Raw genomic sequence first — 13,788 nt, 5'->3', positions numbered from 1 at the left:
CTAACCTTTACCCTCTTCCTTCTTCTTTTGTGTGTTCTTTAAACATCTCAGCTTTTTAGAAAGCTCCTTGTATGCCATCTGTGTGATGTAGTAATGGCTTAAGTTTTTTGACCTATTTTTCATTTAAAGTCTGTGGCTCTGGGACATTCTTCTATTTTCTCTCAACTGCTAAGCAGTCTAAGATACTTGTCTTACTTTGCTTTGTGTTTTCTTTCTTCACCGTAATGAACTCTATGTTCAATTTTCCCCAAGGTTCCTGTCACTTTCACTTCCCTAACGTATCATTCTTTGTTGGTAATAATTAAATCCAGGGTAGCAGTTCCATTCTTTGCTTCTTTTGCCCTCTGCTGGTAGAGAGGCAGGAGATAAAGGAGAGGAATGCTTCAGATTTTAATTACTTTATTGTCTTTTGCTTTGCCAGATTCTTGGATGTTTACATCTTTGCCAGGTCTCTTTTTATCTTGACCTGTCACTTCAGTCAACTTTCTTTTCTTTTTAGCCTTTCCGTGACTTCTTTCCTAGAATTTATATTTTTGGGTATTTCACCGAGAACACAGAAGAGATGTATTCTAAATTTTCTTTTGTCTTGGAGATAATTTTCCCTTACATCTTTAAGAAAGCGTCTTCCTCTTTTGTGTTACACAATTTTTAAATTTTGTTTTTTTTCTATTATTTTTGAAATGCTTAAGATTTATATTTAGTCCTGGTGTTTGTCGTAAATGAGGTATGTGTAGCCTTTGAGCTCCATCACTATTAGTTTTGATTCTACAGAATTATTCTCTCAAATCGTAAAAGTGAAGGCCAAGTATCTTGTTAAGTTTCTGGGCTACATGAGGTACATTTCCATTGGGGCAACTCTTTTCTTATTTGTATTATTTGTTCCTCTACTTGGAGGTGAATTTAACCCGAGATAATTTGAAGCAATTTGATTCACCTTTCTAAAAGAGATACATAAAACCTAATCTCCAGAGCACCCTTTTGCCTGCATTTTTCTTGTGTCTGCCTTCTCTGTTGGGGCTTTCTCATACCAGAGTACAATATGTCATTCTTTCCTTGTCCTCTCTCATCCTGTGCTGCATTTCTGGGACTCAAAGTCTTCTGGCTGAGTGTAGTTAGAAATGTGTTGCTAGGAGGTGGCTAGGAAACACCTCTGGCTACCTGAAAAGCAGCTTCTTTGAAGTAAGGAAGTGCAAGCTGACTTTTTGATTGGTTGTGTCAGCCCCAAGTCTTTGATAGGATGTGAGGCTACATGGCTGAGATGTGAGGGTCTGACTCTGTGCTGTTGAAAATTTAGGCACAAGTGAGTTTCAGCTCCCTTTTTCCTCCGTTTGTAATTCATGAAGTAGATAAGGTAAAGTGACCAGATTTAGTAAATAAAAATACAGGACACACTCTTGATTTAAATTTTAAGGAAACAACAAATATGTGTGTGTGTGCAGGCGTGTGTGTGTAAGTATGTCCCAAATAATGCATAGGACATACTTATGCCAGAAAATTATTCTTTGTTTATCTGAAATTCAAAGTGGGCATTTCATATTTTATCTGTGAACCTTAAGGTAAGGGAAAATTTCCTCCAGTGTTTGGAAATTATCAATGAGATCCTTATCCTTTTGTGTCTCTGATACTAGTGTAAAAGGGTCTTTTTCTAACTTGACAAAGCTTGCCCTTTCTAGTCTTATTTCAGCTGCAGCGCTGGTCAACACTGGGGAGACTGGAAGAAATTTGTAGAGTCTGGGAGCCTTCAAACATGAGAAGACTGCAGACCTGGACTCTTTCCTTTTACAATGTATCTGTTGTTAGGAAGAGTTCCCCTGACCCCTGCATCAAATTAGTCCTGATTAAAATTTGCTAGTGAGAAAGAACACCAAAGACCCTTAAACTAGAATCCCCCTCGTGGCCTATGTTACCCTAGAGGGGTTTGTTTCTGGCACATGTGTAACTGACTGGAAGGTCCTCCTGACTCAGTCACTAGGCTTGGTAAATTAAAACGTTGAAGGCATGGGTTCTGTGCCATACATATGCAGGAATAGTATGCTTGTCTTAAATCATTGTGACCTCTCACAGGATCCACAGCAGCAACAGCAAGAGTGCAGCAGGAGAAAGGGTCTCACTGGACTATGGGGAGTCAGCTTCCATCAGTAAACTGTGTGCCAGGAACAGAACACCAGCATCCTTCAAAAGAGCCCACTTGTATTCTAATCCACGTCTCTGGTTTTCTTTCTTTGTGGCATGTGAATGGAGACACCCCCAGAGTTCCTGAACAATTTGAGAGACAAGAGAGATACTGGATTCCCTGCCAGTCTGGCAACTGGGAAGTGATTTTAGCTTGAAAAATTAATAGGAATGACCTCATTTTTACCCAAAACTGTTGAAGTCGACCCTGCTATTACCATATATACACATATATTTTACAAATATGACATCATAACATATATCATTTTATAATTGTTCAGTTCTGTGAAAGTTTCTTTTTTCCTTTTCCAATGGCATGACCTCAGAAGACTGTATATATTTTTCTGTGTTCTTGTGCTTTGCATTTTTGAATATACCTATATTGCTTAGATTAATAAAGATCTGTTTATAAAAGACAATCAAGTTTTGTGATTTCTTTTAATTCCTGGGTCTTTCTCTTCTCTGCCAGCCTGTATCATTAATATATTTTAAAGACCAAGCTCAAAAATTTACCTGAAATAAGTAGTCATCCTTGGGTAAATATTTTTAACTTTGATTACTTAACTTAGGTACCTCAGCCTTTAGTTTATATGATATAATCTTACATTTAGGCATATGTTAATTCAAAATATATTGGTTATTGATCCCTATGATTGCATTCTAGAGGAAAATTATTTATGATCTTAGGATAGGACATAATTTCTTTCTTTCTTTCTTTTTTTTTAGACGGAATCTTGCTCTGTCGCCCAGGCTGGAGTGCAGTGGCGCGATCTCGGCTCACTGCAAGCTCGCCTCCCGGGTTCACGCCATTCTCCTGCCTCAGCCTCCCGAGTAGCTGGGACTACAGGCACCTACCACCGCGCCCGGCTAATTTTTTGTAAGTTTTAGTAGAGACGGGGTTTCACCGTGTTAGCCAGGATGGTCTCTATCTCCTGACCTTGTGATCCACCCACCTCAGCCTCCCAAAGTGCTGGGATTACAGGCGTGAGCCACTGCGCACGGTCTGGACATAATTTCTTAAATAAGACACTCAAAACATAGCCATAAAGTAAAATACTGAAATTATTACATTAACGCAAAAATTAATTAATTGAAAGACTGAAAAAACAATAAAAAGAAACAAAAACTACCAATTGACAGGGTATGTTTACATTCATCCATATAAAGTGGATCACATGGTTTCCCAATCCTCTGGCTCCCTATATCCATCCCCTTTGCCATGTGACTTTGCAATTCTTCCTACTAGAGGCAGAGTGTATTTCCCTGCTCCATTAATGTTAGACTTGGCCATATGACTTGCTTTGCCTATTGGAATGTGGGCAGAAAAGTTAGACTTGGCCATATGACTTGCTTTGCCCATTAGAATGTGGGCAGAAAAGGCAGAGTGCCAACTTGGAGCCTTCACCTTAAGAGGTACTGAATGTTTCCATTTGCCCGTCTTGTGTTTCTGTTCATGAGAAGAATATGCTCCAAGTGGCCTACTTGTCCAAGGAGGATGAGAAAAATGTGGAGCAGATCTGGATCCTAAAACTATAGCTTGGGGCAAGCTAAGCCAGGTCCATTCTGAATTAGCCAATCTTTAGCCAACCTGAAAATCCACAAGAAAGAATAAACGTTTTCTTAGGCCACTGAGTTCTAAACCTCAGTGGTGGTTTTTTTATATGGTGTTATTGTCAAAATAGTTGACTCATACACCATTTAACAAAAGTCATTTATCGTAAGATTTTATTAAAAACTCCAAAAAATTAATAAGGAAGAGATAAACAATCAAAAAAGGAACAATCCAATAGGGTCAATGGTATGTGAAAAGGTAATTCACAGAAAAGAAAATTAGAATGACCCATAAATAAGTCAAAAGAAACTTAGTTTTCTTCACTAGTTACTGGGTAAAGACACATTAAAACAACATAGGATACTTTATCATACTCATTAAATTGGTAAATATTAATGTATGGCAATAACCTAGAATGTGTAAGGCTATGAAGAAAATGAAACTTTCATCTACAGATGGTAGAATGTTCAAGGGAAGGTATCCTAGACAAAGAGGGACGTACGAAGGAGGGAGAGGATATTTTCAAGGAATATTACTGACAAAAGATTACATTTTCAATATATAGGGAATTCTTTGAAATAAGTAAGGAAATGAACAGGCAACCTAGGAGAAAAACAGGTGAAGAATACAAGTAAGGAATTTATAGAAAGGATATTTGAATGGCTGACTAATCAACTAAAAAGAGATTAGCATTTACACTGGTAATCAGAAGTGCAAATCAAAATAGTGATATCTGCTTTGCATGTCCCATGTTGGTGGGAGTTAAAATGTCATGTAATATCTTGTATTGGTGAGGAGGTAGGGACATGTGAACCTACATTCTCTGCTGTGGTGTGTTTTGGAGACCAATTTGACAATATTTATTGAAACTGAATACTCACATTCTGACCCAGAAATTCTACTTCTGAATTGTATTAGTTTGCTAGGACTGCCAGAGTAAAATACCACAGACTGGGATCTTCAAGCAAGAGAAATTTATTTTTCCACAATTCTGGAGGCTATAAGTCCAAGATCAAGGTGTTGGCAGGTTCGGTTTCTTCTGAGGCCTCTTTCCTTGGCTTGCAGATGACCACCTTCCTCACATGGTCACCCCTCTATGTGCACATTCCTGATGTCCTTTCTTCTCTGTGTCCTAATTTCCTCTTCTTATAAGGACACCAGTAAGATTGAATTAGGGTCCATCCTGACAGCCTCATTTTAACCTAATCACCTCTTTAACGGACCTATCTCCAAATACGGTCGTATTCTGAGTGAGGTACTAGGGCTTAGGACTTCAACACAGGAATTTTGAGGAGATACAATTTAGCCTATAACAGAATGGACTCTTGCATAGGCACACAAAGAGACATGTATGAGAATGTTTATTACAGCATTGTTTCCTATAGCAAAGAGTTGGCTATTACCGAAATGTGCTTGATTAGTGATATGGACACAAAATATAGTTATAAATGCATGCGACAAAATGCTATACAATGGAAAATAAAGGAACAAACTAAATCTATTATATTAGTTAGGAACTCATTTTTATCAAATAAGAAGTCTGGAGGTAAGAAGTTAATAACGGATGTCATCAAGGGCCCAAGTTCTTTCTATAGTTCTACTCTGTCATCCTTCCTCTTCAGCTTTGCAGTAAGATTGTTTTATTTCTAGGCACCTTACCACAGTCAGGTTAAGGAAGGCATGGCAAGGGCGCTGATGTCCTTTTGATAGGGACAGCAAAAGCTTACCGTCTCATTGGCCAGAATTCTTTCACATGCCATTCTGAGTTGCAAAGAAGGCTGGGAAATCAAATGTCCTGCTTCCATAGCAGTGAAACATAAGGGAGAACAAGGTTGGGACTATGTGCTGAGTGAGCAAATGTTCAGTGTTTACATCTTTATAGTCCAACATAGAAAGACCAAACAAAACAAAACAAAACAAAACACCACACAATGAAACAGAGAGAGAGAGAGAGAGAAAGAGAGAGAGAGAGAGAGAGAAAGAGAGAGAGAGAGAGAAGTAGAAAGAGATGGGAAATACAATATTATTTGTGTAAATTTAAACATCCATACACATAAAGTTATATATTCTTGTAGACATATATAGAGTATGTAAAAAAAGTTATGGAAGTTTAATTGGAAATGTACCCATTAACTACCATAAGAAGCAGACAGGGGAACAGAACTGAGGACAGGGAATATAGACTATGAAAACAAAAAATAAAACAGGCTTTTCGTGGACTAGTCCACCAGTGAGGACTGTGACTGATTGTGTTAGTCTGATTCTGTGCACCCAAGACCCGGGGGGGAAAAAGTGGATTGGATTGGCTTGGGATGTGTGTGTGGGGGTTACTCAGACTGTTTGATTTGGCAGGGTTATCATTTGAAGTAAAAGAAGTGTGATTCATTGGCTCTATGACTGAATTTAATTATTTTACCTTTCTCTGTGATAAGCTTCATTCTTTTGAATACAATTGATGACCTAATAGCAATGATGTTATAGTTTTAATTTAGTGACTACAGCAGTTATATTTTGGAAAATTTAGGGATATTACAAGTTTTGCAAAATTGATTTTATTTGTTTTTGTGCATATATTTCTTTTGTTCTATTGTGCAAAATCAGTAGACTAGACTTAGAGAGTCAATGAAAGACATGAGTAAAATAGACATGGCTGCTTAGTAGTGAAATCCATCACTCTCTAGTTTTCTGTTATTATCTTTGGAAACGGAGAGTGTGGGAGAAAAGGATTTCCTTTCTCTCTTTCTAATATAGCCTCAGTGACTGAGTGACTCTCTGCTCTGGAATGAAGCAGGTTGGCACAACTCCATAAGTCTTATGTGGGAACAAGACACAGAGGTTTCTATTTTTTCTTATTGTCATTTGTTTGTGTTTAGTTCAATATTCTATCTTTAACCATCCTATACCCACTCTTCCAAAAAAATACTCAATTTATTAATATGTGTTAATGTCCCTTTAATTTTCCCTATTAAACATGTCGCAACTTTGGAAGAAGCTCTAAACATACTTACATTTTAGTACCATGTTTTCTTGCTATCCAATTATAAATTATTTTCATGGATGGAATAGATGACTTCCATTGGTGACATGGATTCAATTTACTAAATAAAGCTGTGTGGACATAATCGTTTTTATCCATTTAAAAATCAGAGGGGCAATCTATTTGATGTGTTTCACAGCAGCCCTCTAAAATTCAATGGCATTTTGGTTTTGAAAAGCAGAATTTCACAAAAAGAAAAGTATCTTTCCACAAAATAACAATAATTGATAAATGAATTATTTGGCATGGTAATTAGTATTCCATTATATTCTGTGTGCAATTTTATAAGTAATTACTCTTCATAGAAGTTTTATAGGTCTCATTTTACATCAGGAAAACAGGGTAAATTGGGGTCATTGTGGATAAGGCCAAAGAGGGTAAAGTGAGTTTGAATTTGAACCCAGTTTGTTTTGCATTTCTTACTATTCTTATTATGACATTTCTTCTCATCATATTCTCCACTGTATTTGTTTTGTAAGGTGGCTGCCTTATTCCTTCTATAATTAATCTTGGAAGAGCTCATCTACTCTTATGGATTAGAGTGTAACATGGATGGATAGGTTACTATATCTGTATCTGTAGGCATAATTTTTCTCCAAAGTTCATGGATTCTGCATTTCCAGTTGCTCATGGGACATAACGATTTGCATATGCCACTGCACCTCAAACTTAGCATACCTAACCTATGTCAGAGTCTGAGCTTGCACTATACCTGTCAACTGGTGTCAATATTACATTCTAAGAGCCCACTGAAGTAATTTAGGGGAGTAATAAGTTGTTTTGAAGATAAATGAAATACAGTAGTCACTTTGGGAGGTCGAGGCGGGCAGATCACAAGGTCAGGAGTTCGAGACCAGCCTGGCTAACATAGTGAAACCCCGTCTCTATTAAAAATACAAAAAATTAGCCGGGCGTGGTGGCGAGTGCCTGTAATCCCAGCTACTTGGGAGGCTGAGGCAGGAGAATCACTTGAACCCAGGAGGCGGAGGTTGCAGTGAGCCGAGATCGTGCCATTGCACTCCAGCCCGGGCGACAGTGTGAGACTCCGTCTCAAACAAAACAAAACAAAACAAAACAAAACAAAACAAAAAACACACACACACAGTAGGCCTCTTATCTGTGGCTGCATTTTCTGTGGTATTGGATACCCAAGGTCAACCCTGGTCTGAAAATATGAAATGGAAATTCCAGAAATAACCAATCCACAAGTTGTAAATGTGTACATTCTGAGTAGCACAATGAGATCTTGTGCTTTTCTGTTATGTCTCAATCAGGACACGAATCATCTTTTTGTCCAGCATGTCCTGCTGTATATGCTACCTGCCCATTAGTCATTCCTAGAGGCCATCTAGATTTTCAAACGGACTGTCACAGTCTGGCCCCAAAGTGCAAGAGTTCTGATGCAGGCATATTGTTATAATTGCTCTATTTTATAATTATTATTGTTAATTTCTTGCCTAATTTATAAATTAAGGTTTATCACAGTTTGTAGGTATAGGAAAAACATATATAGGGTTCAGAACTATCTGTGGTTTCCAGAATTCACTATGGGTCTTGGAACACATACGTTGTCTATAAGGGGGAACTACTGTATATATAAAATATATTGAAAATTAAGATAGAGCATATAGTGTATGGAGGCATTTTTGCTAAAAGTAAAAAGGAATATTTTAAGTAAGTCGTATCTGTTCACTGCTTATTCAATCTCTCCCTCTCCCTAAGCATTATCCTTTTTTTTTAAATTAATTAATTAATTAATTAATTATTTATTATTATTATACTTTAAGTTGTAGGGTACATGTGCATAACGTGCAGGTTTGTTACATATGTATACTTGTGCCATGTTGGTGTGCTGCACCCATCAACTCATCATTTACATCAGGTATAACTCCCAATGCAATCCCTCCCCCCTCCCCCCTCCCCATGATAGGCCCCTGTGTGTGATGTTCCCCTTCCTGAGTCCAAGTGATCTTATTGTTCAGTTCCCACCTATGAGTGAGAACATGCAGTGTTTGGTTTTCTGTTCTTGTGATAGTTTGCTAAGAATGATGGTTTCCAGCTGCATCCATGTCCCTACAAAGGACGCAAACTCATCCTTTTTGATGGCTGCATAGTATTCCATGGTGTATATGTGCCACATTTTCTTAATCCAATCTGTCACTGATGGACAATATCCTTAATTTTTTTTTAAATCTACAAATAGAATTGAGACTAATATGGCCTTTAGATGTAGGTTCTTAAGGCACCTAGGGAAACTGAAAACCATTGAGTGAGACATAGTTCAGGAGAGCCTGTGTCAGGTACCAAACTCAGAGTTGAAAAGTAAAGTAGAATTAAGTGGGTAACTAGAAATAACAACAACAAAATTATTTATATACATATTCCAAAATGTGTGGATGATTGGCAAAAAGGATAAGCAAATTACTGACAAAACTGACTTTTCAGTTTTCTTCTGAATAGTGGCTTATCCTATAAGTTAATTTGAGAAAAAAGCCCAGGTATCTATTTTATATTATAGCGAATATATCTGTTTAGAAAATTGAAGATATAACATTTCATGAAAGAATATAGTTAAGAGGGATCTATTTTATTTCCAAATGTAAAATGTGATATTTACATGGCTATTGTTAGTTATTACATGAGGAAAGAAACTACCACATTTGAGTATGAGAAATGATCTTATAGAGCAGTTTCTTTCAGTGAGAACCCAATACTTGTTTTTATTATTAGAAACAGAATTCCCCTTTAAAGGAAAATAACCTGTAATTTCTTATTTTGAATGACAATTGAGGGAGAGAATTAACATTTATTTTCTCTTTGGAAAATTTAGTACTTTAGCATAGAGGATGTGTCATTAGTGGCAAATCAGAGCATGAAAAAAGAGGTTGCTCTTTGAACTTGTTTTTTCACTTTTGCCATAGTTAACGTGATGTTTGTGATATAATAGCATCAAAGAAACAGAACATTTTTTATCTTCAGCCAAGATAAATTTGTGGGAGTTAATGATTTTAGCTAATTAGATAGTAAAATTTTTATTTTTAGAATAAATCAGGCAAATTGCTGTCCATGTCTTTCCACACTGAATGTTAAGTTATAAAATAAATAACCTATAAATTATATGGGAACTTTGTTAGTCATAATACTGCATGTTTATGAGAAATATAATAATGCTGTAATAACAGGAAATATATTTTAAAAAATTAGCCTGTGGCTTCTAATACATAATGAAAATTTAGCAAATATTAAACAGGGCAATTACGATATATGAGTTAAAGAGGTTGCAAACATCATATGATTTTGAAGAGAGATTTTATCCTATAGTTTAGTTCTGTTTTCTTCAGAATTTGTTTTGGATTTTTTAATGGAGTTTAGAATCTTTATGTAAGATTGTTGTTTGTTTGTTTGTCCCAGAAAAATTTAGGATTGTGGAAAGTCTTTCTGATGGTTGAACCCAGTTCTGCTACTTCTTGGTAATTCTGCCACTTCTTGGTCTTCTAGTGCTTTTCTTTTATTTCAGAGGATGCAGCTGATGGAGCAGATAGAGGAGGAAATAATGGTAGTCTGATACAGATGAGAAACATTAATCTGGGCTCTAAAAGTCAAATTTATATGGGCAAAGTAAAATGGGATATTTCCAAGTGCATTTACTAAGGAAAGTCGAGATGACGTGTCCCAGTTCCTAGCTGAAGTATAAAAATACATGTTATTGGGTGCAATATGTGGGCTTTCAGAATCTAATAATACCCTCTACTGGCTAAATGAGGGATTGTGTTTAAAAATGAGTGACTTGGCTTTTTTGTTTGTTTTTAAAATATGGATGATTGCTCTATTATAAAGATTGAGCAGTGCAGAGTATTGTGAAATAATATAGGAAAAATTGTAAATGTGAAGAATGAAGCCAATATGTTACTTAAATGTTTTCTAAAGTGAAATTAATGTAGAAATATCTATAATGGGAATTTCTTAATCTTTTGGTCTATATTTTAATCTTGAAGTAGGTCACAGGGAAGGAATGCAGTAGGGGGAAAAATACATGAATCTCTGGCCCCTATCCTCAATAACAATTCGGATTAATTAAAGATATTTAAATTACCTTCATTAGTTATTCCTGAATTGCTTTTGTAAGAGCTATTGACAAATATCTGAAGGTGAGATAAGAATTGCTTTTCTTTGGGCACTAGGCCTACTTCCTGGGTGATGGGATCAATCATAACCTAAACCTCAGTATCATGTAGTATACTCATATAACAAACCTGTGCAAGTACTCCCTGAATCTAAAATAAAAATTGATATTATAAGGAAAAGAAAGAATGGCTTTTCTGTGGATAGCCTGATTTAATTTCTGTTAAAAATAACTGGCATATTCTTAAGTAACCTGAAAGCTTGATCACTTCAGGGAAGTATCATATAACATGCCTGTTTTACATTTTTTCTTTCTACTTTTACAAATTCTCAAAAATTCTACTTTGGGATTTACAGTGTTTTGGGGACATAATGACCATGCAAGTTGTATTTACAAGTTGATAGTGGATAATGTATTATTATTTCGTTGTAAATCTGAAAAATAGAATTTCAGGTCTGATTCTGCTGTTTGATGTTACCCTTCACTGGCATGTTGCTTTAAGAGCACCCATCCCCCCTTCTTGGTTGGGCCACTGTGTCCTGTCAGTCATCCTGAAATACACTAGGGTGCTTGTCAGGCTGTTTGCTTACAGATGCATCATAAGCCAAATTGTGAGCCATGATAGTGGCACTGAATTTCTAAATACAAGAAATTGCTTAGACAATTGGTTTAGTATCTGTATATGGGCAATACTCTGTCCTGCAGTAGGTGAGTGGAGTGTCAAACTTTTAAAAATCAAACTTTGCTATAAGGCAAATCCTAGTAATTATAGATTATCTGTTGCTCGGTTAGATAACTTTGGGGGAAATGAAAGGACATTATTTCTATAAAATGGGATGAATAGAAACTATTATGTTGTACAATTTTTACTTTTATAACTAATTTTCCTTTTAGTAACACTAAACTCTAGACTATTTTATGAAAGCTCCAATTTTAAATGTCTACTTTTCCGAGTATATTAGCAGGCATTTCAGATTTAGATAAAAATGTGGTTCTCTTACACATTTTTTAATTTCACAACTCAGGCAGATTCAATTGAGCAGAGGCTCGAGTCTGCTGTTTATTAGTGGTTTTAAAAATAGCACTAAAACAAATTCTCATGTGCCATGCCCAAGCTATAGCAGTCTTACATCAGCTCATTTAAAAACTCCTACTCTGTAACTGAGCTATTACTATAATGATTGAGTAACTGTATGCAAGGCACGCGAAACTTTACATACTTTAGACACAAAAATTGTACAGTAAGTAGGTTATTTGTGCAAACAATTTAATTGCTGTTATGGGCTTTTAAACTTAAGTTGTGCATAGTTGTTTTCCCTGTAGTTTCTGTGTGCAGACTTAAATATTTTTAAACAGAGAATTGGTAAAGCAAAAAAGGAGAAACTCATGATTTCCAATACTTGTATATTCAGTACGGTAGAGCATAGCTAAGAGGCAGCAAGAAGTTAAAGTTGTAAGGCTTTATCTAAGGTAAATGAGAAAAGATTGCTTTTTCAGATACCTAGAATGACTCTTTATTTATTCCTTGCCTTGCTCGAGAAAGGATTTAAGGTGGTTTATAAGGCTGCATGAAATTCAAGATAGGATAAATTAAGTGTGGAGTGAAAGAAGAAAGAAAACAAGTGTGGGATATAAAACAGTCAGGAGTAAGAAAACACAATAAAATAAATGCAGCAATTCTCAACAATAACTGTGGTGTATTATGGATTGGTAAGAGAGAAAATACAGGGTTTCAGAAATCTTATGGTGGAGTTTCATGCAAACCAGTTGCCTCCTCTTACCTCGGTGGCTCTGGAATGAGGAGAATATATTAGATTGTGAATATTAAATATGCTTTAAATGTCACTTGCGTTTTGGTGAAAAATAATGAAGAACTGCTACCCTTTTAACCCACACACTAACTTATGTGAACATAAATGTGGCCTCAAGTGTTCAGAAAAAAATTTGGTTAGTTCAGAAGAGAGATTAAAGGAAGCTTAGTTTTCTGGAAACAACCGGAGTGATCTAAATAAGATAAAATAACTACATATTAGAACAGACACGATCAAGACAATGTTTAAAATAAAATATATTTAGCAATTTTGTATAAATATATGAATACTAGTCCTAGTATTTAAAAAAAAATTGTTGTAAATGGTATTAGCTACTTTCCTTCTTTTCACCCTTTTAATCTAGCAGTAAATTTAACTTGAATTTCAACTTCTGTAAGGTCAAAATTAACTGGATTGATCTAACTGGTAAAAACAGTTGTTGAGTAGAAAGAAGGAAACCAGAGACAGGACTTTATAATGTACTTTCATCTTCAAATACTCGCAAGACACCTACTATGTTGAAGACTCTGGTACTCTGGGCCTTGTACTCACTACACTGGGCTTGTCTAAGTGAACTAACTTAGAAACTCGCTGCTGTCATACAGCAGTATTGAAAAGAGACAAGAGGGTAGTAGTTAAAATTTGCTAAGGATTTTCAGTGTTGTCTTCTGATATTATCATGATGAGCCAGGGACAGTCACTTGGCTCTTTTTTATTCATTGTTAAAAGTAAGGTCAATAAGAAATGATTCACCAGGGCTGTGGTTGTGAAGAAGACCTAAACCCGCGATGGGAAGCTGGTGTCTGAGTCCTCTGACGTCCTGCCCAAGTCAACAGCTGCGGCAGTCCCTCCCAGCCTGCCCCTCCTGTGACTGCCCCAGATCCCGGGAGGGAGGCCGTTGTGCAGAGGAGCACAGGAAACAGGAGACCCACCTGAGGCTCAGCCCTAGCCCCTCAGCCCACCCGTGGGAGAGTTTACTGCCTGGGGACTACCCTTGCCCATGCCTCCAGCTATAGAACAATTCAATTGCTTTTTTTTTTTTTTTTTTGGGTCCAAAATAAAATCTGAGCTAGCTTTAACAAAAAAAAAAAAA

At 36.4% G+C, this 13,788-nt stretch overlaps 1 protein-coding gene across 17 annotated transcripts in view; it reads left to right on the top strand.

Moving 5' to 3' along the window:
- The window catches only part of LOC105466141 (catenin alpha 3), a 1,883,635-nt gene that overhangs the window by 91,451 nt on the left and 1,778,396 nt on the right, over positions 1-13,788 (top strand). For 11 of the 17 annotated variants that reach the window (XR_011607352.1, XR_011607354.1, XR_011607355.1 and 8 more), the window contains one exon: positions 2,899-3,049. The exons of 4 other annotated variants lie outside the window; for them this stretch is intronic. Coding sequence is in view for 5 of the 13 variants with exons in the window: in XM_071068747.1 (XP_070924848.1) it covers positions 2,899-3,049 (151 nt within the window). In the remaining 8 variants the exon portion in view is untranslated. Of the gene's footprint in view, positions 1-2,898; positions 3,050-11,446; positions 11,593-13,788 lie in introns of those variants that run through there. 2 more of the 17 variants (XM_011715120.3, XM_071068756.1) reach the window with 2 other exon arrangements.

The sequence above is a fragment of the Macaca nemestrina genome, chromosome 9, assembly GCF_043159975.1.
Source record: "Macaca nemestrina isolate mMacNem1 chromosome 9, mMacNem.hap1, whole genome shotgun sequence".
Classification (NCBI taxonomy): Eukaryota; Metazoa; Chordata; class Mammalia; order Primates; family Cercopithecidae; genus Macaca; species Macaca nemestrina.
Note: the sequence above shows the minus strand (reverse complement) of the source record. Positions and strands in the feature narration are given on the sequence as shown.